This window comes from Dromiciops gliroides, chromosome 2 (assembly GCF_019393635.1).
Source record: "Dromiciops gliroides isolate mDroGli1 chromosome 2, mDroGli1.pri, whole genome shotgun sequence".
NCBI lineage: Eukaryota > Metazoa > Chordata > Mammalia > Microbiotheria > Microbiotheriidae > Dromiciops > Dromiciops gliroides.
In genome coordinates, this window is record NC_057862.1 from 334,772,465 (window position 1) to 334,797,890 (window position 25,426).

Genomic DNA, 25,426 nt, shown 5'->3' on the forward strand with positions numbered 1-25,426 from the left:
ACGGGAAAGTCAGGGGAAATTCATTACCCTTTCAGATATTCAGTTGAAATTATCGATCAAAATCATTGTTGTGAAACGCGCTTGCGCACACTCCATTCACGCACAAAGCGTCAGAAGCCATTCCGGAAATGGCTAATATTACCAGCTCTCCTATTGGCTGAGTTCTTCAAACATCGAACATTGCGCGCTTGCCCGCCTAATTGGCTACCTAGAGAGGTCTTCGCGCATGCTCCTAAATGCTTCCTGCGAGGATTGGTGCAGTAGAAGGAGCCGACGTTCCGATTGGCTTGTCTTGACAAGGGAGGAGACCATGCTGAGCTTTTCGAATTCAAGTGTTGCGGTTGTTGCACTCTGTGGTGTCTCTGGAGGCTACATCTGGTCGTTGACATGTCTTTTCCTAAGGCTCCGCTTAAACGCTTCAATGACGCTTCGGGTGCGTATGAAAGAGAGAAGTCTTTAAGTGGGGAAGCTTCCAGGAACTAATTTGAAACCAGAGGCCAGGGGTGTTTCTCCTTTCCTCATGACCCAGATCAGACACCTTTCATCAGAATCTAAGCCTGGAGAGGGAGCGCTGAGAAATGGGCAGTAAAAATTGGACCCTGAGGCCCTGACTTGCTTCTGGTTTAATACTTCTTGCTAGGAGTTAATTAAGAGAGAACAAGTAGAGATTTATTCTTAGGTGTCAATGAACTGTACTTGTGAGGCTTGGGTCCTAAAGCTAACTCAACCCTTCTTGTATGTCTCTAAGACATTTTCCACCTCTGAGTTTCGGTTTCATCTATAGCATAATTTTATCAGGCCTGGCCAGAGATTCTGAAGCCTGCGCTCATGTGTATGATGAACTCCTTTGCCAGTCTAATGAAACCTATGAACCCCTTCTCCAAATAATGTTTTTAAATACATAAATTAAAATATGTATTATTACAAAGGAAACAAATTACATTGAAATGCAGATGTCAGAAGCAGGTTAAGAACTCCTGGTCTAGTCAATCTTTAAATATCACTTTTATCTTATAAGGACACTGGCATCTTGCTGTGTCTATAGGAATCTGAAAGGTTATGCTAAAGATGGATTTGATTTGTTCTTATGTTTACAAGTGTGTAATTTTGAGAGGTGAATTTCAGTGGGAAGTAAAGAGGAAAAAAGTCAGAGCTGTCCCAGAGTGGAATGTTTCAAGAAGTAGGCCTTGAAACTAGGTGGCAAAGTGTTCAGAGTTGGTATTTAGCTTGGAGTAAGGAAGTTCTTCAAATAATTCGCCAACCACTATGTGACTCTGGGCAAATCACTTAACCTCTTTCTGTCTCCATTTTTTCACCTGTAAAGTGGGTATAAATAATAGTACCAACCTTACAGGATTGTAGTAAAGCTAAAAATCAGATAATATAAAGAACTTCATAAACTCTAAACTGCTGTATACATTTAGGTACCATTATTGTAAATGAGCACCCCCTTACTGAGGGTGTTTAAAATAGGATTCCTTTTCAGCTGTAGAGTGTACTGGATGACCTTTTAAGTCTCTTTCAATTCTGAGATCTTAGGATTTTGTGATAGTCTTACAACCTTCCTTTTCCTCACTCTTCCTTAGAGAATATAGTAGTTTTTCCTTTGCTAGTTATCTCACTAAATTAAGATCAACTCAGTGTTTAAAAAAAACACAATGTAAAATGCATACTTTATTTATTTTATTTTTAATGAATTTTCCTTAATACCTCTGCCTGAGGAAGTGTTGTTTTTCTTATAGATGTGACTCTTATGTCAGAGATGCCTGGGGCTCAAAGAACTGTTAGCTTGCTGGTGTCACATTTCTTTTTTCATTTTTTTTTTTTTGGTGTCACATTTCTTTTGGCTTAAGTCTTCATCTACCAACTCCCTCATTTGTAAGCATATTTGTCACAAACTAAAACCAACAGCTATAGGTCTTTTGCAACAAGATCAGTAATCTAAAGTTCCATAGCAAGTATTCTCTAATGCCCTTATATTCCATAAAGAAGTTTCTATTTCAAGGAAAATTTGTGTTTACTTGTCTTGAATAAAATAGTTCTCTCTGATTCTCTGTACCAACAAACAGCTGCTATTTTATTTTTGTGAGGCAATTGGGGTTAAGTGACTTGCCCAGGGTCACACAGCTAGTAAGTGTTAAGTGTCTGAGGCTGACTTTGAACTCAGGTACTCCTGACTCCAGGGCCAGTGCTCTATCCACTGTGCCACCTAGCTGCCCCTTATTTTTTTTAATATGAAGTTAAACAAATGCCATTTTTGCTACTAATAATTTATTCATTTCCCATATCTTATCCTGTAAATATGATGAATAAATAAAACATGGATGTTTGATTTTGTTGTTTCTAGGTTGTGCACCATCTCCAGGAGCTTATGATGTCAAAACTTTAGAAATACCAAAAGGACCTGTATCATTTGAGAAATCACAACGATTTAGATTTCGTCAGGGTAATACCTTCAAAAACAGACAAGTTACATACTTTTTATATATCCCCCGCCCCTCTCATATTTTCCAGTCTTTTTCAGTTAATGTTTTTTCTCTTCTAAAATTACTTTGTATTTGCTTATCTGTGTACAGGCTGTTTTTTTCTCTCAGTAGAATTTAAACTCTTTGAGAATGGGGGATGTTTCTTTTTGTCTCTGCATCCCCAGCACCTGGCATAGTGACTTACATATAGTGGGACCACTTAATAAATGTCTGACTAATTGAATAATAACCTAAATTTTTAAAATTTGGAAATGTAATGTTTTAGAGAGATGTCTGGGTATTTCTGAGAGCTAGACATTGAAGCTGCAGGCAATTCTTATGTACAAAATTGAGTGAATTGTGATGGCTTGGACTGGTCTGTACTTGACACATTTTACGAATGTAATTAAGTACTAAGATTAGCATGTAGTCTAACCAGGAACAGTAAGGCATATGGACACAGATGAAATGATTTTACCTTCTCATAATCACCCTTTTCCCTGACTCTTTCATTCCTAATAGTTTTAGTCAGGATATAATTAGGAACTGTAAATAAGAAAAAATAAAATTTCAACCAATAACTTTGAATTTTTATTCTGGATCAAAAAGATTAAATTTAGCTGCTACTTTGTATTTATATTTTAATGCTAGCATAAATACCTTATTTAAAGTATTTAGAATCCTCCATTGTTGAGAAATCTGTTATCTCTGTATTTAAACTTTAATTTTTATGGCAGCTTCAATGGAAAATCAACAAGCTCTTAATAATGACAAAGATAGGCGTACATCCACAACTGCAAAAAATTTGAAACCTTTGGGATTAAAGGTAAGAAACTTTATATCATAGATATAAACCAAATAAAGAAAGATGTTATCATTGACTGATTGAAGTAGCCTATGAATGCATGACAAAGAGCTGTTGTTCAAGAAAGCAGTGAGAAATCTATTCCAGTATCTTTTTTTTTGTAGTAAAGCCTTTTTGTAAGTTCATAAAATAACTTTCTGTTTAAGACCATCAGTTCTTTTGTAGCCAAATTCACATGTATCTTATTAAAATGTGCTTATTAGTTCCAAATGCCCTCACTCTTCAGTTGCTTTTATGAAATAATTGAGATTTCACAATTCTTAATATTTCTTTAAAAAGTGTGGGGTGGGCCTGGGGCAGCTAGGTGGCGCAGTGGATAGAGCACTGGCCCTGGAGTCAGGAGGACCTGAGTTCAAATCCTACCTCAGACACTTAACACTTACTGGCTGTGTGACCCTGGGCAAGTCACTTAACCCCAATTGCCTCACCCAAAAAAAAAAAAAGCAAAAAAGTGTGGGGTGGGGGAAACAATATTTATATTCTAAAACTATAGTTATTAGTGCCTGTGTGTGTATGGATCTGTATATATATAAATATATAACTGATAGGGGCTGAGGAATAGGTGGTATGTCCATAGAGGGAATCGGACCTAGTTTAAATTATATAGTGAAAGTCTAATCCTCACCAATGAGGTATAAGAAATAAATGATGCTTAACATAAATTCTGTAGTTATTTGTACATGCAAGATATTGAGCTTTTACTGAAGAACACAGTATGACAAAATGGAAAGAGTGCTGGACTTTGAGTCTTTTTTTTTTTTTTTTTGCATGGTGCAATGAAAGTTAAGTGACTTTCCCAGGTCAAATAGCTAGTATGTGTCATTTGAGTCATTTTCAAATCCTGTATCATCTACTTGGTATTGATGGTTGTAGGGATGGAAGGCCCCACCTCTGAGGAGATTGCTTCCCGCCCGGGATGATGATTATAGGGTTAGGCTAGAAGCAGAGCTGGTAGCCTAGAGAACATGGTTATTCTATGACATTTGATGTAGAAGGTCTTCCACTATTTCCATGGAAGTCTAAGGGAAGCGGTGGAGGTGGTTTGGTCTACCTGGCATATATTGCCCTTTATCTTCCTCAGGGTGTCTTATTACTTCATTTAGGTTAGCTTCCCTGTCCTTGTGGCGGCATTTGATGGTAGCAAAAATAACAGGCCTCTTTTTTATGGAGGTTGCCCCCTTGGATTATGGGAGCATTGATACAAAAGGCTATTATAGTGTATAAAAATTAATTTAAGAAATCTCTAGTTTCTGGAATATATTTTGTAAAGGCAGAGAAAGAAGTGTTGATCCACATTCCAAATTGAACCTACTGCTTTATTAAAGACTAGTATTTGCCATCTTAATGCAATAGGTTTAAGTTTTAATCCTTCAGGAGTGTATTTGGGGGAATTAAAAGTTATTGGTAGGGGCAGCTAGGTGGTGCAGTGGATAGAGCACCGGCCCTGGACTCAGGAGTACCTGAGTTCAAATCCGGCCTCAGCCACTTGATACTTACTAGCTGTATGACCCTGGGCAAGTCACTTAACCCCAACTGCCTCACTAAAAAAAAAAAGAAAAAAAAAGTTATTGGTAATAGAGAAAGCAAGTCTTGAGACCTTTTTTTCCATTTCTGGGTAGGCAACCTAGGAAAAATTATGATTAGGTAAGATATTAGGAATCAGTGACTTACTGTAATTTAGAGTAGAATAAAAAGCACCTTTGTTTCACAATTTAGTAGTTTTGATTTCCATTCATGTCCTTCTATAGATTAATCTTAATTTAGTCTGTTTGGATACTAAAATTCAAATTTATTGTTGCTTGATAGAAGATGTTTTTTTCTTTAATGGTAGATTCTGTCTCATTCTCAAAATGTGTTACCACTTGGGCAGCTAGGTGGCACAGTGGATAAAGCATCAGCCCTGGAGTCAGGAGGACCTGAGTTCAAACGTGACCTCAGACACTTGACACTTACTAGCTGTGTGACCCTTGGCAAGTCACAACTCCATTTGCCTCATCCAAAAACCAAAACCAAAACCAAAATGTATTACCACCATTAGTTTTATAATTAGGAACATCCTTTATTCAGAGGATTCTACTTGGTTCCTTCTACTTTATGTTAGTCTTGGTTTTAGAAAACAGGTTGCAATCCCCTCTGCACCAAGAGTTTAAAACCCTGAATTATCTTAAGGAACTTCATTTGTAGACTCTCTAGGCATAGGAAGATTGTCACCTCTAACACAAACCTGTTCATGAATACTTTTATTTCTTTCATTTATTGTCTTTCTTCCAGTTTTATCCTCAAATGTCTTTGGGAATACTTTGCTCAGTTGGGGTTCTAACTAAGTTGCACCATTGCTTCTTACTATTTTATGAAGTGATGCTTCCCATAATGTTCTACCTTCTGATTTTACAATTTTTCAATTCCTTTTAGGTTTATGTTTTTATTTAAATATTTATATTATTTTAATTTTTTAATTTTACAAGTCAGTGATCTGGTTGATTCAAATTGATTCAGGATTGATTCATAACAGTAATGAATCTTTTCCTGTTTGTTAAAAGCAATGTCATTGCTTTACATTATTATTTGTTACTAACTATGTTCAGTGCAGTCAATTTTGTTTTGTTTTTTTCCCCTCAACAAAGGTATTCATAATATATAGGCCCAATGCTTCCATGTGACTATATGAAGGTTTTTTACTACATTCATTCTTTTTTTTTTTTTTTTTTAGTGAGGCAATTGGGGTTAAGTGACTTGCCCAGGGTCACACAGCTAGTAAGTGTTAAGTGTCTGAGGCCGGATTTGAACTCAGGTACTCCTGAATCCAGGGCCAGTGCTCTATCCACTGCGCCATCTAGCTGCCCCCTATATTCATTCTTTATTTTCCTGTTTATTTTTTTGACCATGGATCTCTGTGTCCACCTTTGCATTGAAGATACCCATTATCAAGTATATATTGATTGAATTTGGAGGGTATTGTTATTCAGATCTAGTTATTTCCTCTACCTCCTCATACTTTGTAAAACATGTAGCCATGTAAGCTGCAAATGTTTTCATAGTAGTCTTTTAAAGTTATTTATCATTAGTACTTAAATGCAAGATAACCAAATACATAGGAAATTATGTTTGGACATCTGATGAAATCAACCCTATCAATTTCTTGCTACTGCAAGGTGAATCTGTGAACCATCCTTCTATTTAGCTGCATTTATATTTTCTGTTTTTATTTAGAGCAAGAATATCAAGATTGACAGGATTCTATTCCTCCAGTAGTATTTCTATTCACTGATTATTGAACATAGATCTTACATTTAGAATACCAACAGTTAACTGATGTTATAAAAAGTCTCCAAACAGTATAATTCTTAGTTACTCAGTTCCCATTGTCTTCTGTTTTGCCCCTGACACTACTGAAATGAGAAGGGACAGCACCAGACTAAAGATCATTTTAAGTTTTCTTTTTTCTTGGGTTGTGGTAACCAAAGAATTCATTACCTGGCCAACCTCTTGGGATGAGCTGCTGTGCTGCTCCTCAGAATGTAGGCACAGGCTGTTACTGGCATTCTCTGCAAAGTCTTATGAAAGTTTGTGCTTCCACAGCTTTGCTGGCACATTTTTTAAGAACCCAGGTTTTACATCTGTCATGGTGGAGCACAATGAGTTCTCTAGGTATAAAATAAGTCCATGAAGTCAATTTCTCTAAGATTTTTAGCTTAATAAATTCTGCTTACCATATGTTGCATCTTTTGCTATTTTTACAGACAAAATCTCAAAGGGATATTAAAGAGCTAAAAAAGCTGAAGATGCAGGAGAAAGAGGTAAGAAAAAATATTTTCAGCACTTTATGTAAGACAAAGCTTATTTGAAAAATAGATTTTTATTCCTATTGTTCGTTTTTTACAATGCTCAGATTTCCTCTTGTATTCTTTCCCTCCTCTTTCCAGAAGAAGACTGGAGTGTGCATGTGTTTGTGTGTGTGTGTGTGTTGAGGTGGTGGGGGTGGGGTGGAAACAGGATATGAAGGGCTTTGAACACCAAACAGGCTTTTATATTTGATCCTGAAGGAGCCACTGGAATTTATTGGGAGGAGCAGGGGAGAAGAGATGTGGTCAGAAATGTACTTTAGGAAGAGCACTTTGACATCTGAGTAAAGGATAGACTTGGGTAGGGAGAGACTTGTGTTAGAGAGACCCAGCAGCATGCTATTGAAATAGTCCAAGCATGGGGCATCTAGTGGTGCAGTGGATAAAGCACTGGCTCTGGATTCAGGAGGACCTGAGTTCAAATCCGGCCTCAGACACTTGACACTTACTAGCTGTGTGACCCTGGGCAAGTCGCTTAATCCTCATTGCCCTGCCAAAAAAAAAAAAGAAAGAAAAAGAAAGGAAGGAAGGAAGAAAGAAAGAAATAGTCCAGGTATGAGCTAATGATGACCTGCACCAGGGTGGTGGTAGCAGTGCCAGAAGAAAGATGGGGTTATTTTTTGTTTTGCTTTGTTTTGTGTTTTTTTTTGCTGGGCAGTGAAGGTTAAGTGACTTGCCCAGGGTCACACAGCTAATAAGTGTCAAGTGTCTGAGGCCAGATTTGAACTCTGGTCTTCCGGAATCCAGGGCCAGTGCTTTACCCACTGTGCCACTTAGCTGCCCCAAGAAGGGGTTATTTTTGAAAGATGTTACAAAGGTAAAATCAGCAGGCCTTGACAGTACTTTGGATGGAGCAGGTGAAAGAGGATGACGACTTGAAGATGACAGGTTGTGAGCCTGGGTGCCTGGATGGATGGTGGTACCCTCAACAGTTATAGCAGGTTAGGAAGAACAGGAAAGACGATGAATTCAGTTTTGTATGTGTTGAGGATACCCAGTTTGAGATGTCCAGTAGGCATTTGGATGAGTGAGACTGGAGGTCAGCACAGGAGGTTAGAGCTGGAGAAGTAGACTTGTGAGTCATCAGCAGAGAGAGAGAGAGAGAGAGGTCATCATTGAATCCAAGGGAGCTAATGAGAGCACCAAGTAAAATCATATAAAAAGAGAAGAGAGCCAGTGAAACCCTTTGGATCACTCAAGTGGGCATGGCTGGGATGAAAATCTAATAAAAGAAACTGAGAAGTAGTCAGAAAGATAGGAGGAGAACCAGGAAAGAGGGTGATTGACAATGTCAAAAGCTGCAAAGAGGTCAAGAAGGATGAAGACTGAGAAAAGACCATTACGTCTGGCATTTAAAAGATCATTGATATCTTTGAAGGGAGCAGTTATGGTTCAATATAAGGTCAGAAGCCAAACTGCATATAGAATTGGGAAGGAGGTATAGGTATCTATCGTAAATTCCTTCCTCTGCTAGAAATTTAGCAATAAAAGGGAGGAGAAATATGAGATAATAGTGAGGATGACTGGAGAAAATGCAGGTTTTTTGAGGATGGGGGAGACACTAGCATCTGTATAGGCAATAGGGAAGCAGCTAGGAGACAGAGATTGAAGATTAGTGAGGGCATGGGGATGAGAGCGGGGGCAATCTACTGGAAAAGATGAGATGGAGTGTCATGTAGAGGGGCTTTGCCTTAGCAAGGAGAAGACATATGAGACAGGGTTTAGAACTTCATAGGGTCTCTGTATAGTATAAGATATAGGGACTGTTTGTTTCTTTGTGTCTCTAGCTATTAACACAATATCTTTTCCATAATAACTACTCAGTAAATGTTTATGATGTAGCTATTGTTGCAATGACTACTGACAAAATACCATATACATTTAAGAAGTTGACATCAACAATGACAGTCCTAAAATTAAAGGAAAAGAAACTTGTCATGAGATGTATTCAGAAGCATTGTTGTAGGCTATTAGGTGTTTGAAAGCTTGTGGTTAAACTATAAGAATAATAGCATAGGGGCAACTAGGTGGTGCAGTGGATAAAGCACTGGCCCTGGATTCAGGAGGACCCGAGTTCAAATTTGGGCTCAGACACTTAATACTTACTAACTATGTGACACTGGGCAAGTTACTTAACCCTCATTGCCCCACAAAAAAATAAAATTAAATTAAAAAAAGAATAATAGCATAACAATTATTAGTAAGATAGTTTTTTGTATGTATCTTAAAAGTAAGAATATTTTTTAAGGAAATTGGAGAAGGTAGTATCAAGTTGTAAAAAAGCCCAGAATTAGACACAGAAACACCCAAGTTCCATTTCCATTTGAGCTACTAACTAGCTATGTGACTTTGAGGAAGTTATTCCTGCTCTGGTACTATTTCCTTAAAATTATCTCTTAAGTACCCTTCCAGCCATCACAGTCTATGTACATAAATCTGTGGGTCTTAAAACTGCTTAATTGTATCCAGAAGTGAGAACTTGAACTCTGATAAATTCTCTTGTAAGATTACTTTAAGTTGTTAAGTCTTGTCAGAAAAAAAAAAGTTGATTCTGATTTGTTCACATTGCTAAAAATACCTTTGTAATAGGTAAGATACATCTAAGGTAAAATAATATATGTGTGGGAAGTTAGTACTAGTTGATTGAAATAGGCAGAATTTAGGTTTTATTGGTATATGAAATTCAGTTCATTTGGAACTTATTTCTCATTCATTTGGTTCTAGATACGTGCCCTAGTGCAAGAGCGTGCAATACAGGATAAACAGCTTCAAGATCTGGAAGCAGAGTTTGAGAAGATGGAAGCAAAGCTAAACATAGCAGTCAGAGAGAAAACATATCTCTCAGCAAATATTGCCTCTTTGGAAAAGCAGCTTATTGAATTAACTAGAGCTAATGAACTACTAAAAATAAAGGTATTTAAGGCCTTACATTTAAGTTCAAATTATTTTTGTCAATGTCAGCAATGTTAGTTGCAACGTCTTAGTTATTAAGATTAGTCAAGTATAAAAGTTGCTCTAGTAATATTCATTTTTCTTAATTTTTTTAAATATAGCTTTTAAATTTTATTGGTATTTGCATTAGCTTAGTAACAGCTATACTTTACACATAAAAATGTATTTATAAGATTTGAGTTTTGTGGATGCTAGAAAGTGTTTTTTTTCCAATGATTACCTCGGCACATGCCATTGTAACCTGTAAGACTTACTGTAGCAACCATTATTCAGTAGTTCCTTCCTCTAAACCCCACCTCTTCCCCACTTAAATAAGAATGACTGTGAAGACTGAAAGAATTTAGAATCAGAACATAATTTGTCTGTTATTTGTTGAGCAGCTACTATGTGAAAGACATTGCTAGGTAGGCAGTGTGCTTTGAAATTAATGCACATGTAGAATTTTAGAGTTTCATGACTAATTATTAACATTATAGTTTATGTCTTAATTTTTTTCTTTTTAAGTAATGCTGTGTATTTCTTAAGCATGCATAAGAAAATTACATAATTGTATATATGAGAATACATATCACATAATATAATATTATAATTATATTTTATATGATTATGATATCATATAATAATTACATATAATACTTTTAATTTATATGTCACTTTAAGGTTTACAAAGTGTTTTTCATATGTTAATTCATTTTGTCCTTACAACAACCCTGTGAGTTAAGTGCTATTATTATCTTCATTTTATAGGTGAGTTGCCTGCCAAGGCTGATGAGCCCCACCTGTTTTTTTTTTTTTTACTGGGCAGTGAGGGTTAACTGACTTGCCCAGGGTCACACAGCTAGTACGTGTCAAGTGTCTGAGGTCGGTTTTGAACTCAGGTTCTCCTGAATCCAGGGCCGGTGTTTTATCCACTATGCCACCTAGTTGCCCCTCCCACCTGGTTTTAAGGTGCCAGTGACTCACCTTCTCCCCTTCTCCTGTTAGCGAAAACAGTTCCGCCACGAGAATGCCAGGATTTGGGTTTTGGTCGTCAGAACTGTGGATTCTCAATACAGATTGAACCATACTATTTCTACTTTTGTTTTGTTTTGTTTTTGACGTTTTTCCCTTTTGTTCTGATTCTTCTTTTACAACATGACTAATGCAGAAATATGTTTAATGTGATAGTACATATATAAATTATATCAGATTGCTTTCTGTTTTGGGAAGAGGGGAAGGAAGGGAGGGAGGGAGAAAATTTTGGAACTAAAAATCTTATGAAAACAAATGTTGAAAACAATCTTTACGTGTAACTGGAAAATAATAAAATACTTTTTATGATTTTTAAAAAATCCATATTTTCTACATTAGGATTTGCAAATTAAAGGATGGATTTTAGGTACCCTAAAAGGGTTATTGTACCTATAAATAAAAATTCTAAGAATTTCATAAAATCATCCTTTATTGAATGATCTAGATACAACTCCACTAAACCTTGATTCAGGTTGGCTTTGCTTGTAACATACATGTTTAGAACTGAAGTGGGAATTTTGAATCGGTAGTGTTTTAAGGAAGCAAATAGGTCTGCTTTGGAATCTTTTTATTTTTATTTTTATTTTTATTTTTATTTTTTTAGTGAGGCAATTGGGGTTAAGTGACTTGCCGAGGGTCACACAGCTAGTAAGTGTTAAGTGCCTGAGGCTGGATTTGAACTCAGGTACTCCTGAATCCAGGGCTGGTGCTCTATCCACTATGCCACCTAGCTGCCCCTGCTTTGGAATCTTAAAAGGAAAAGACCATAACATAGGGTTAACAATTGCCTAAGTAGTCTCTATGCAACATATCAGGATGTCTAGTAGTACATGTGACAAAGTAAAGAAAGGATGAGACAGTCTTTATGATCAGTATTGGAGTATTGTCAACTGCTCTGACATTTGTAGCATCAACTAACTATTCCTGTTGCAGTAGATTGGGGAAATGTCAACTCTGACCATAGGTAGATAGACAAGAAACTGCCATGTAATATTTAATAAATATTTGTAGCTGAAATGCTTCTGAATTTTAAATGGTTTTCAGTTTTCTGAAGATGGTAACCAGAAGAAAATAAGTCATCTAAGCTTAGAGTTAATGAAACTGAAGAATAAGTTGGAAGCAAGGAAGAAGGTGAGTTTTGTCTTTGGTTTGTCCTATTAAGACCAGAAGAGTTTTTTCCTATCACCAATTGTCATTTTATTGTTTAGAATGTTCATAAACAAGAAGGGATGGAAATCAAACTACATACAGCACAAAAGAATCTTCATGATTCTCAAGGAAACTTGGAACAACTTGAGGAAAAACTGTAAGTTGGTAAAATAGAATCTAAAAGGCCTTGTCTCTTATGGTTGGATAATGTGCCTGTCTGGCAGTGGGAAAACCAATTTAAATGAAAGCCTCCATTTGACTGTTTTTGGCCATGGGACTATTAGTATTTCCCAGACTTGCTATTTTCCACTGGAATACTTTTTCTCCCCCTACTGATTTATAAACTTACAGATGGAATGGTTCCACTAATGTTAAGATCTATTTAGAGTTAAAATTTTGCTGTGAGCCATCTTTGATGACCTTCTGAATAGCAGTTCTGACTGTTACAGCTGCATAACTTTCTCCATAGGTTCTGAATTCTTGTACAAATGTTTAAGCTTTTCGAAAAGTTATGCATTGGTCTTAGATCATAACCTGTCAATTTATGTAATTTTATAAAATCTTTAAAGCAAAACTTTATGTTGGCCATAATTTTTATTCAGGCTGTATTAAAAGAGAATGTGTCCCACTATTTTTTGTAGTGTTACTACAGAAAAAGAAAAGATTGAAGAAAAATTAGAAATTGAAAATCTCTTGGAATATATTACAGAAGTCAGGTAATGTAAATATCTTCTCAAATGTTTCTTATTTAGGAAAATATGAAACATAACATCTCATGAAACATGTATTTCTTCTGAATTTGTTTTTATGAAGCTCTACATCAGATCAAGTAGAGAAATATAAGTTGGATATTGTTCAATTGGAAGAGACTTTGCATCAGAAGAATCAAGAAATTTTGGTCCTTAAGCAATCTCTGGATGAAAATGTGGATGTGTTATCTAAAAAAATTCAAGACCTGAATGCTAAATGTCAGATGCTTGAAAAGCAGAAAGGTACAATTACTTATTTACAGCAATAATAATTTAAAATTATGGAAAAAAGAAAAAGAAAAGAAAAAATAGTGCTACATAAAGCTGATTTATCAATGAAGTAAAATAAATATATCTTACAAGCTCTTTTTCAAAACCTTTAAGCCTGTAATAATGCTAATTCTCTGGTAGTAGTGATGACATAAATGGCTGCAATGCAATTATTAAAACTCCTTAAAAACATATAATTCTTGATTTTCTGGTGGGGTGATAAGTAAAAATATAAATTTTAGTCAATTTACAAATCATAGCATTTTTCAAGCACAACATATAACAGGCAAAAACTTCTTTGTGAGTACATTAATATAGCAATGTGTCATTAATTGAATTTAACTTTTTCTAAATTGGGTAATTTATTCTTGGCATTAATGTATGTAGGGGGACTGCTTTCAGTATTTATAAAGGTATCAAAAACACACCCTGTTAAGAATTTTAATGTGTAATATGATAATTGTCAATGTTAAGTAATATTTTCCAGGGAACTTTTTTCCTGAACGTTTTATCAGTTTAATTAGTAATACAGTTGCATTTGGGGGGTGGGGGGGTGGGGACAGGGCAATGAGGGTTGAATGACTTGCCCTGGGTCACACAACTAGTAAGTGTCAAGGGTCTGAGATGAGATTTGAACTCAGATCCTCCTGAATCCAGGGCCAGTGCTTTATCCACTGCACCACCTAGTTGCCCCTGCATTTCTTTTTTTTTTTTTAATTAATAAATTATTTTTTTTTCAATTACATGTAAAGATAGTTCTCAACCTTTGTTTATACAAGCTTTACAATTTCAGATTTTTCTCCCTCCCTCCCCTCCCTCCCCCCTGCCCTAGACAGCAGGTAATCTGATATAGGTTATATATATATATATATATATATACACACACATAATAACATTAATCCTATTTCTGCATTAGTCATGTTATAAGAGAAAAAAATCAGAGCTATGATGGAAAACCTCAAAATAGAAAAAAACAACAGCATCAAAAACAAAAGAAATAGTATGGTTCATTCAGCATCTATATTCCGCAGTTCTTTTTTTTCCCCCCCCCCCCCCTGGATTTGGAGATTCTCTTCCATCACGAGTTCCCTGGAACTCTTCTGTGCCATTGCATTGGTGAGAAGAAAATAGTCCATCACAGTAGGTCAACACTCAATGTTGATGATACTGTGTACAATGTTCTTCTAGTTCTGCTCATCTCACTCATCATCAGCCCATGCAAGACCCTCCAGGTTTCTCTGAACTCCTCCTGCTCATCATTTCTTATAGCACAATAGTATTCCATTGCATTCATATACCACAACTTGTCCAGCCATTTCCTAATTGATGGGCACCCCCTCAACTTCCAATTCTTTGCCACCATGTAAAGAGCAGCTATAAATATTTTTGTACATGTGAGTCCCTTTACCCCTTCCATGATCTCTTTGGGAAAAAGACCCAAAAGTGGTATTGCTGGGTCAAAGGGTATGCACAGCTTTATCGCCCTTTGGGCATAATTCCAAATTGCTCTCCAGAATGGTTGGATCAGTTCACAGCTCTACCTACATGCATTTCTTTTTTAATTATTGAATTGTTTAGACTCTTTTACTTCTCCTGTATTTGGTCTGAAACAGTAAAAATTTACTATGATAATTGTTTCTGGAGTCTTAAATGAATGTATAATATGGTTCATGAAGAAACAGTTGAGATAATTCAGAGTATTTAAAGCAGTTGGATTTTTTTTAAGACAAACGCTTAAATATATTTAAACAGTAAAGAGAGATCAGTGGACTTTTAATGTGAGGTTGTATTCATTCACATATAATGCTTTATCTATTTATAATGTTTTAGAAATATCTTTTTATAGGGGAACTTGTCAGGCAAGATGAAGAACAGGAACAAAATCTCAATGCTGAGATATTAAGCTTGAAAGAAAGATTAGCTCTAGAAAAACAAGAAAATGAAAAGCTGCAACAAAGGCAGACAGAAACTGATTCACGTCTGCAACAGGAGCAGGTAAGTACTTGCTTGTTCTCCAAGATAAAGAAATATTGCTGTGGTAATTCTTAAGCTTAGTATTTATTCTGCTTGATTTTAGCTTGATATGCATCTCTCAATTTTGGTTTACTAATATGTATGAATAATTGGAGATGATGTTGTTTGGTCACAGGAATTATCTTCTAGTCTTAATCAGAAGCTTTGTCTTTTCCAAGAAGAGTTAATTAATGAGAAAAATCTTTTTCAAGAAGAATTAAAAGAAGCATTGAGTGAGCTAGATAAATTGCAACAAAAGGATGAACAGGCTAAAAGACTGGTGAAGCAGCTAGAACAAGAGAATACATCCAGAGCTAGAGAGCTCCACCTCTTAGAAGAGAAGCTTAAAGGGTTTGTAGACTCTTTAGTTTAATTTTAAAGTTGAAATTAAAAATAAAAAAAATTAATTCTGTGTCTTGATTCTTTTCCTTTTCAAATTGTAACTGATTTCTTGAATATATAGAAAGAACATGGTCCTGGGAGTTGGAATACACGAGCTCCAGTCCTAGCTCTATCCAGGCATCTAAATAGCCCCGGCATCTCAAATCACTTTACCTAACTGGACTGAAGTTTCCCCATCTGTAAAATGAAAGGCTTGAACTAAATGATTTCTAAGGTCCCTTCTAAAAGTATCAAATTAATGGGAAGATTAGGTGATGGGTTCTTAATTCTGTTGTTAATGTCTTTGTTTTCTTATGTTTTTCAAAAACATTTTGTAATTAAATTTTCTTCTACTGCAATTTTATTTTAGCTCTGCCCAGATGATTTTTGGTTTAATGACAAGCATATTTTCAAACCTAAAAACCTTTTTTTTGGTATTGTTGTCCATTCTTAGTGGTTTGGTTTTTTTTTTTTTTTAGGCAATGGGGGTTAAGTGACTTGCCCAGGGTCACACAGCTAGTAAGTGTCAAGTGTCTGAGGCTGGATATGAACTCAGGTACTCCTGAATCCAGGGCCGGTGCTTTAACCACTGCACCATCTAGCTGCCCCCATTCTTAGTGTTTTAAGAAGCATGTGAAACTTTTTTCAAAAGGCTAATTTTTAAAGCTTTTCATTCCATTCTTTGTTTTTTGTTTTAAATTTTTTTAGCAACCATTCTTTGTTTTATAGCTATTTCATTTCTCAAGTCCTTGAGTAATAACAAGACCTAAGAAAAGTTACTGTCATGATGCCAAATAGCCTTGTAATAGTTTCAGAGAAACTTTTTCAGTGAAATATCTTTAAGCCAAATGTTTCTTTTTTTGTCACTCTGAGTCTCTTGCATAATTTAACCCTAGCAGTTTTTCTTGAGTCTCTCTTTGGGGGGAAAAAAAAAAAACCTATCATTTTTATCTTTTTTCCCCTCCAAGGAAACAGGATGAAGTTGAGAAAAGCATTGAAGCACACAAGCAGGCCACTCTGCACTGGCAGGAAAAGTACAATGATATATTACAAAGTCTTAAAGAAGTCACTGCTGAATTTGAAAGGTATCTTGTCTACCACCCAGTTTCTCAAATTTTGATACCCCTTATACAAAACTTACACTGGAAACATAGTGGTGAAAGACGAACACTGGAGGAATGACTTCCCAACTACTGTTATCTTTAGGATATTTGAATTTTTAGTTGTTTCAGTGTACAACTGTATTACAGATCTTCCCTTTTTCCATCCTATGTGTATCGAACAGGTTATGAACTATGCAAATTGGTGGGATAATAGTCAAAATTATAGTTGTACAATACTTAAAAGAATTACCTTGATTTTTTTCTTTTTTGGCGTGGTTAAGTCATAAAGGATCAGTGGCTGAAGAGATGGAAGATCTTAGGCATGAGAATTCATCATTACAGAAAAAGACTTCTGAGGCAGAAAAAACAGTCGTGCTTATTCAGCAGCAAATGTTGGAGGTTCAGCATGCTAAAAATAAAAAGGATGAAGAATATGAAAGGTAGGACCACCTACACATTTAATTACCATAGGGAGGAAATGCTAAATACCATGCTTACATAAGCCTTGTTACATTTCACTAGTATTTAAAGACAGCCGTAATATCGTCAATGTGGTACTTTCTTCATTTGTTTGTACTAGAACTCTTTCATGTCTTATTAGATGGCTTCAGTAATTTGCATGATGAACCCAGAACTCTACTAGAATAGTAGAATCTACATTTATCTTTCTGAATAAGAGAGGCATTAAGAGATTTAATTAGAAACATTTTTGATAACAGTTAGTTCAGGAAGTGAACTGCTATACATTCTATTTGGTAGGTTTATAAGATCTTATTTTGCTTTTATGAATTTTAACATTCAATTTTTATAGTAATTTAAATGAAAGTTGAAATCATGGATATACAACTTTCTGTTTCATGTGAAGGACTAGAATATTTACTTTAGATTTTATATCTGCCTCAAATCTAAGGATGCTTCTAGACATGCAGAATAAATTGGCACTTAAAGAAGAAGAAATAAAAGAAACAACAACTTCTTCTCTAGAACAGATATCTGATTTACAGAACAAACTCAAGCAACAAAGTGAAGACTTTAAGAAACAACTTGAAATGGAAGAAGCAAGGTAATATTTTAACAACACATCTATTTCTAATATTAGAAATGTTACTTATTGTTATTTAGTCTTTCCCCCTCTCATTTAGAAAAACTGAAGAAAAGAATGTGGAATTAACAGAAGAAGTGAAAAAATGGCGTCTTCTCTATGAAGAACTTTATAACAAAACAAAGCCGTTTCAGGTTTGTCCACTGTAAATTAAATAATTACTTTTGACTGCCTTAGAAATATTTAATGCCAGTTACTTATAGCTGTGACCTAAGCTCTCCCAAAGAAGATCCATTACTTGTCATAATATGGTTTGTTTTCTAGTGTGAATTCTTTTTTTTTTTTTTTTTTGCGGGGCAAGGAGGGTTAAGTGACTTGCCCAGGGTCACACAGCTAGCAAGTGTCAAGTGTCTGCAGCCAGCTTTGAACTCAGGTGCTCCTGAATCCAGGGCTGGTGCTTTTCCCACTGCGCCACCTAGCTGCCCTTCTAGTTTGACTTCTTATTAAAAATAGGTGTACATAATACTGCCATTCTTAAATCTCCTAAATTAGCCTCCTTAATTTTTTTTCTTTCAAAAAAAATTAGTTTAATTTCTATTTGTCACTTAAAGTTGTTCTATTTGGCCTGAGGATAGAGAAAAGATAAGAGAATTCAGTAACAGTGTGCTTATATCTCTTAGCATTATTATGATATAAGAGGTAGTAGAATATGTTAAAATTTAATTTCTATTGTTTAGTTGAATATGTACATGTGTGAACTTGCAAATTCTGACCTTTAAGTTTTCTCTTTAAATCTTTTTTAGCAACAATTGGATGCCTTTGAAGCAGAGAAGAGAGCTTTATTGACTGAACATGGTGCTACACAAGAAGAACTGAATAAACTAAGCGAATCATATGCTAAGTTATTGGGACATCAGAATCAAAAGCAAAAAATCCGACATGTCATGAAATTAAAGGAAGAAAATAACCAGCTCAAATTGGTTTGTAAACTTAACATTTAATTCTTGGTTTCATTCACAAGATTAACAAGACTCTCCCACATAGTAGGACTAAAAAATCTATTACCCACTTTTTTTTTGAAGTTTTTAATAAAGTATTTTATTTTTTTTTCCCCGTTACATGTAAAGATAGTTCTCAACTTTTGTTTATACAAGCTTTCCAATTTCAGATTTTTCTCCCTCCCTCCTCCCCTAGACAGCAGGCAATCTGATATATATATTCCCCAATTTTTGAAAATAGAATTTAAAAATTTAAGTGGAATCATAGAATATTAGAATTGGAAGTAACTTCATAGGCCATATTCCTTACCCTAGTTATGAATCCCCACTTAAAGTATTCAGTCATGGTCATGCAGCAACTATGTAAATACCTCTGAAGATCATTCCATTTTTTGACAGTTCCAGTCGATAGAAAGTGTTAAATTTAGTTCAAATCTGCTTCAAAGTAACTCATTCATTGCATTTAATGTTACTCTCTGGGTCCAAACAAGTGAGTCTGATATTTCTTCCACATACTAATTTTTTAAGTGGTTGAAGGGTACTAACTTTCTCATTCTATCACCTCCACTCCTCTCATCCTTTCATGTTTTTTTTTCTCCAGGTTAAATATTCCTAGTTTCTTCCATGAACTTTTTTAGCATGATTTCCTTTTCCTTCCCTATCTTGGTTGCCCTCCTCTTACTGTACTCCAGCTTCTCTTTGTCCTTTCTAAAATAGAGAATCTCAACCTGGAAAAAGGACTCTAGGTACTGCCTCTCTGACCACATCACAGTATAGAAATAACAGAATCTTCATACTGGATATTGGTTCTGTTAATGCAGCCTAAGATTTCATTAGGTTTATAGTTTTATCATCAGCAAGTTATTGGCATGTGAAGTACAGTGTCCACCAGAGCCTCTAGGTCTTTTTCATGGAAACTTACTTCTTGATCTTAACCACAGCCTCTATTCGTGCAGGCTTTTTTTTTTTTTTAAAGCTCAAATGCAGAAATTTTACATCCATTTCTATGACTTTTCATCTTGTTGCCTTCAGCTTAACATTCCTGTCTGTTAACCTGTTTGTATTCCAATTCTGTCATTTAGCTTACTAGCTATCCCTTTTAGAGTGTTATGTCATTTTCAAATTTAATAAAAATACCATCTATGCTTTTATCAAAGTCACTGCCAAAAATTTAGAACAGAATGGGGTCTGAAACAATCATTTATCATTTTATTTCAGTTTAATATCTATCCATTAATAGACAGATCCATCCAGACAGTTCTATACCCACCTAAATGTATTGTCATTCAGCCTATATCTCTCCAATTTGTCCACAAAGACATCATGAGACATATTGGATTTCAGAAAGGGATTTGGCATCTATACTCAAAAGAGAGTTAGTTTGATGTAGTAGAAAGAACACGACATAGAATAGAAGACCTGGATTTAAATCCCAGCTTTGCTTCTTTTAACCCGTGCATCTACTATTAAGTCACTAAGCCCTTAGAATTTTAATTTCCTCATCATTAAAATGAAGGATCAGGTTATATCATTAAAGACCCTTCCAGCTCTAAATTTCATGAAATGTATATGTTCATAGCTTTCCCATGGTAGCCATCCTGTCTGAAAAGGAAATGAAGTTAGTCTGGCTTACTTTTTGTGATCATCTCCTTCTAACTACTCACAAGAATTTTAAATAATCTATTTTAGCATTTTATCAAGAATTGCATTCAAATTTTCCACCATACATATGGAAGTATCTGCTTTCTTCATTTTTTAAGTTGAGATATTTTCCCATTTCCATTCTCTCATCTCAGTCCTCAGAAATCACCAGCAATTATCATGCCTGCAGAGTTTTGGGGACATAGTTTATCCAGCCAGGTCTTTGACCTGACCTCAGTGAGAACCCAGGAAGTTCCTCTAAACCTTCTCTTCACTTGACTTGGATTTCCATTTCCTTTTTAATTATTTTGTCCAACTGGAAAATATTCTCAACAAATGCAGGGATCATATCCTGAAATGTTCAGTGTTTCAAGTTACAACGATATTTTTAGGATAGAAGAATTTTAGCTGTCTATGTGAGGGAACAGTAGACAAAATGTCACAAATATTTCTATTTGCATGTGAAAGCCTTTAATGGGAGTTATGTGATACCTGGCAAGTAGAATAAGGAAAATATTTCTATTTTGAAATTAACTCCTTTTAGGATCATAGGATTTAGACTTGCAAGGTATCTTAGAGATCAACTTGCTCATAGAGTTCCTCCTCATTTTATGGTTGAGGAAACTAGAGTGAGGTAAATGACTTATTCAAGGTCTTACTAGTGAGTCAGTTAATAAGTATCAGAGGCAAAGCTCAAAAACCCAGGTCCTCTGATTCCAAATACATAATAATCATTTCCACTAAAGCACAACATTCTTATTCAGGTGTCAGTTAAGGAAATATTTAAATGACCATCTTGAAAATCATCTTTCTCACTTTAGTTACAGCTATGCCAAGAGAAAAAAAAAGATAGCCCCACATTAGTTCATAATTTATTACCAGTTTTAAATATTTTGAATGTAAAAATAATTTGAAATATGTTTTTAATGCATCCTTTAGAACTGGGTTTCTTAACTTTTTGTGTGTATAATGGACCTGTTTGGCAGGCTAGTGAAACTTTTGGACCCCTTAGAATGTTTTAAAATAATTTCAGGTAGAGTGAAAATTTAAATTTTCTTTTAAATTTATTTTAGTGAATATAAAGAGGTATTTTTCCCCTATCCCAAGTCCACAGATACCTTGGAATCATTCTGTCTCAGGTTAAGAACCTGTGCTTTGGAAACTATGTGCATTTTTGGGCAAATGACATTTATAATACATCTCTGTTACAAAATAAAAATGATTGGGTATTCACATTAACTTTATTTAGGAGGTTTCTAAACTCCGTTCTCAACTGGCTAAGGAAAAACAAGCTGGGAAAAAGCTTCAGGAACAACTGAATGAAGCAAAAGGTTTCAAGCGGTTTGATCCTGCTAAAGCTTTTCAGCATGAGAGTAAAGAAAACTTTACTCCCAAAGTGCCTTTTAAAGAAGGTAAGAAAAGGTTAATTTTGCTTGGATTAACTCAGAAGTAGTGCCTGCTAAATGAAAAAAGATGCTCTTTGTTGTATGCAGAAGCCTGCCAGAAAGAATTTTATGAATTAAATCATTCTAACTATTGCTGCCTAGAGAGAAAGGTCCAAAAATGGACAGACAGAGCTTCCCCTTGCCTTTTTTTTCTGGCAGGGCAATGAGGCTTAAATGACTTGCCCAGGGTCACACAGCTAGTAAGTGTCAAGTGTTTGAAGCCAGATTTGAACTCACGTCCTCCTGAATCCAGAGCCGATGCTTTATTCACTGCACCACCTAGTTGACCCCTCCCCTTGCTTTTGAAAGACTCTCTAATATAAGCTTTTGGGGAATTATCATTTGTGATGTTCTTAAACAATAAATAAAATGCCACAGTCAAGATTAAGAAAGGGTTCAGAGTTTAGGTAACAATCTCAAAATAATAGTAACTTAAAATGTCCTTTCTCCCTATAGAATTGTTATCCTAAAATCATTTTAATCCTTCTTCAACCATTCCTTTCCACCTCAACAAAGCAGAACACAAGGATATTTTCATTAAATGAAGTAGTTAAAGACTTAATTCGATCACTACCCCAATTGGGCATTGAGAAAGAAGGAATTGCTCTCAAGGGGATCAAGTCTCTTTGCCCTTGTCTGGGCAAATCCTGTCATTAGAGAGAACAGTTTTTGCATGAATTTCTACTCATTTTCCTCAAAGTTTAGGTATTTGGTGAAGGGGGAAAATAACAGTGCAGAGCATTGTTTTGGAATAGAATTACTAATGATTGTTTCTTAGATGGGAGCAATGATTTCAGTATAAAGTATTGTCCTAATATTCTTTTGTAAGATGAAACTTAAGAGAGGGAGGGGAGGAAGGGGAATCACTTCTTTATGCTTTCATATCCCCTATGTATGGAGAGAAATTCAAAAGGTTCCATTTTATTCTGAGTAAAGGTGAGGTATTTCAGTGATGTTAATCCATTTTTTGGGTATACTTATCAATGAAAATATCCTGTAGGAAACACATCACATTCTATATTTATTTAGAGAAGAAAGGAGGCAGATTGAGAATGCTTTACAGATTCATTGATTTAGAAAATAGACAAAATTCTAGCAAGCCCTAGGAATAATATACTTTAATTAGCTATAAAGACTGAAACTAATAATAATAGTATAAACCCATACTTTTTGTACTCTAATACATTTACTAATGATTCTTTTAGGTAACAGACAATGCTACTGAGAGCCTATGGAATTTCTAGAATTATGAGAGAAGACATCACAGATAATCTCTAAGAACTTTATTGATTTTTGGAACACTTTAAAATTTCTGAAGTTTTAATAATGCTAATAATTTAATAAATCACTTGTCTTTAGCTATATGTAAGTGTATAATATTTTATCAATCTTGACTCCTTTTATCCTGAGATAATGTCCCATTTTAGTTTTCTTAAACCTGTCCCTTTCAATTCTTACTACCAGTATTGTAGTATAGTAGCCTGTATAGCTGGTTTCCGTGTTTTAACTCTTTTTCCTCTTTCAATTTTTTCTGTATACTTCTACCAGATTAGTCTTCCTTTAAAAAATTATTGGTATTATGTATTCTTCCAGCAAAATCTGCTGCATTGTTATTACACGATTAGCAGCCAAAAAGAAAAAAAATACAAAAATTATAACACTCAACTTCATACCTTGTATGATTGTATTTAGATTGAAGTATTAAAATAAGGATACTAATTGCAGCATTTTGAATAGACTGTATGAATTTGAGGAATTTTAAAATAAAGAGACTTAGTCATTTTCACCTACCCCCTTTAAAATTTTTTTTAAATAGTATTTTACTTTTTTCCCCAATTATATGTAAAGATAGTTTTCAGCATTCACTTTTTTTTTTTTTAAGTGGGGCAATGAGGTTTAAGTGACTTGCCCAGGGTCACACAGCTAGTAAGTGTCAAGTGTCTGAGGCCGGATTTGAACTCAGATACTCCTGACTCCAGGGCCGGTGCTCTATCCACTACGCCACCTAGCTGCCCCAGCATTCACTTTTGTAAGATTTTGAGTTCCAAATTTTTCTACTTTCCTCCTTTCCCTCTCCCCTCCCAAAGACAGAAAGCAATCTGATATAGGTTGTATGGTACAATCATGTTAAACATATTTCTACATAAATCATATTGTGAAAGAAGAATCAGAACAAAAGGGAAAACCCCAAGAAGTAAAAAACAAACAAAAAAAGTGAAAATAGTATGCTTTAATCTGTACTCAGACTCTAGTTCTTTTCCTAGATGTGGAGAGCATTTTCCATCATAGGTATTTTGGAATTGTCTTGGATCATTGTATCACCTACCCCTTTCAATTCCTATATTTGCAGCAAATTCGTCTCCATAATGAGTGATTATTTGATAATCTAGTATCCTTTCCAAAGAGGAGGAAGGAGAAAGTCCATTCAAAAGATTCATCCATGTAAAAGTGATTTATTGGTGGATATTCTTTCCAGCTATCTAGAGATTGGTAGTGTGTGCTCTGGCCATCCAATTCTGTGTTCAAATTGAAATGATGACATGGCAACTCTCATAAGATGTCAGTTTTCCCTTTCATATGGGAAAAGTCCCATCTCTGATGGTCCTTAAAGATGCTTCCTCCTTGGTGGTCCGGAACTGATTGATAGCAAGGTATTATCAATTATGTGCCAGATCTTTGCTTTGAGGCCTTTGGGTACAGAAATTGGGGAGCATGAGGACAGAGGATTTGCATGTTTCCTCATTTCCTCAAGGGTGGCTAACAAGATGTGGATAATTTTATCTAATATCCCAGTGGCTATAGGGCTATTTTGGCCCCTATAGATCCTCCTCTATGAAGTAATTAAAGAATCCTTCTAGAGCTAGTTTCAAGTTTGAAAGCAAAAGAAGACAAGAAGCAATTAAAATTACTTAAATGTTCTAGGTATTGGTCAATAATATGTGCAGGCTTTTCAAAAGAAAATTTTTAACATTGATAAATAGAAGTAAGAAATCACTTCTACGTCAATTTATTTCATATTTGTAAATCAACTTCTACTTTCATTTTATTTTATATACTGTTAAAGTATGTGTTTAATCGTGAATTTGGTTAGTTCATCTTAGTTTGAGTGGAAAACAATGGCCATTTCATTCATTAGAGCAGGGCTTAAACTTTTTCTACTCTGAGACTCCTTTTCTCAAGAAAGGTTTACATAAACCCCAGGTATATAGGTATAATGAAATAGATATACATAACCTTTTTTTGCCAAATTTTTCCTGATCCCTACATTGAGTTACTCAGTCATGACCTACAGCTTAAGAAGCTTTGCATTAAAGAAACAACTATTAAGTGCAATGTATAATGCCAAATTATGGAAAGATAAACCAATAAGATACATTATTTGCATTTGAGAAGTCTGCTATCAAGGTCACAAATTACACTCATATCCAAGTTGAAACAAATGATAAAAGCTTCCAGATCCTGTTAGTGAGCAGAGGTTGCATTTCAAATGTCTGCCTTGT

General features: G+C 35.1%; 1 protein-coding gene across 2 annotated transcripts; it reads left to right on the forward strand.

The window, feature by feature from the left end:
• Nucleotides 1–309: 309 nt before the first annotated feature.
• HMMR (hyaluronan mediated motility receptor) lies at nt 310–23,806 on the forward strand. Of its 2 annotated transcripts, XM_043980618.1 has the most exons (18): nt 310–433; nt 2,348–2,446; nt 3,203–3,291; nt 7,071–7,127; nt 9,897–10,085; nt 12,180–12,266; nt 12,344–12,441; nt 12,926–13,000; nt 13,098–13,276; nt 15,150–15,298; nt 15,453–15,667; nt 16,666–16,782; nt 17,082–17,240; nt 17,711–17,863; nt 17,943–18,036; nt 18,646–18,822; nt 21,731–21,893; nt 23,132–23,806. In XM_043980618.1, exons 1-18 carry the CDS (start codon nt 388–390, stop codon nt 23,149–23,151), a joined length of 2,166 nt encoding a protein of 721 aa, XP_043836553.1. In that variant the 5' UTR covers nt 310–387; the 3' UTR covers nt 23,152–23,806. The 2 variants fall into 2 exon arrangements, with proteins under 2 accessions (XP_043836553.1, XP_043836554.1); XM_043980619.1 differs by lacking the exon at nt 310–433 and having other exon boundaries at nt 2,377–2,469.
• The last annotated feature ends 1,620 nt before the right edge of the window (nt 23,807–25,426 follow it).

Coding starts and splice junctions, on each gene's coding strand:
- HMMR (XM_043980618.1), top strand. CDS start 388: ATGTCTTTTCCTAAGGCTCCGCTTAAACGCTTCAATGACGCTTCGG. Junction 3,292..7,070: donor TGAAACCTTTGGGATTAAAG/GTAAGAAACTTT, acceptor CTATTTTTACAG/ACAAAATCTCAAAGGGATAT. Junction 7,128..9,896: donor TGAAGATGCAGGAGAAAGAG/GTAAGAAAAAAT, acceptor ATTTGGTTCTAG/ATACGTGCCCTAGTGCAAGA.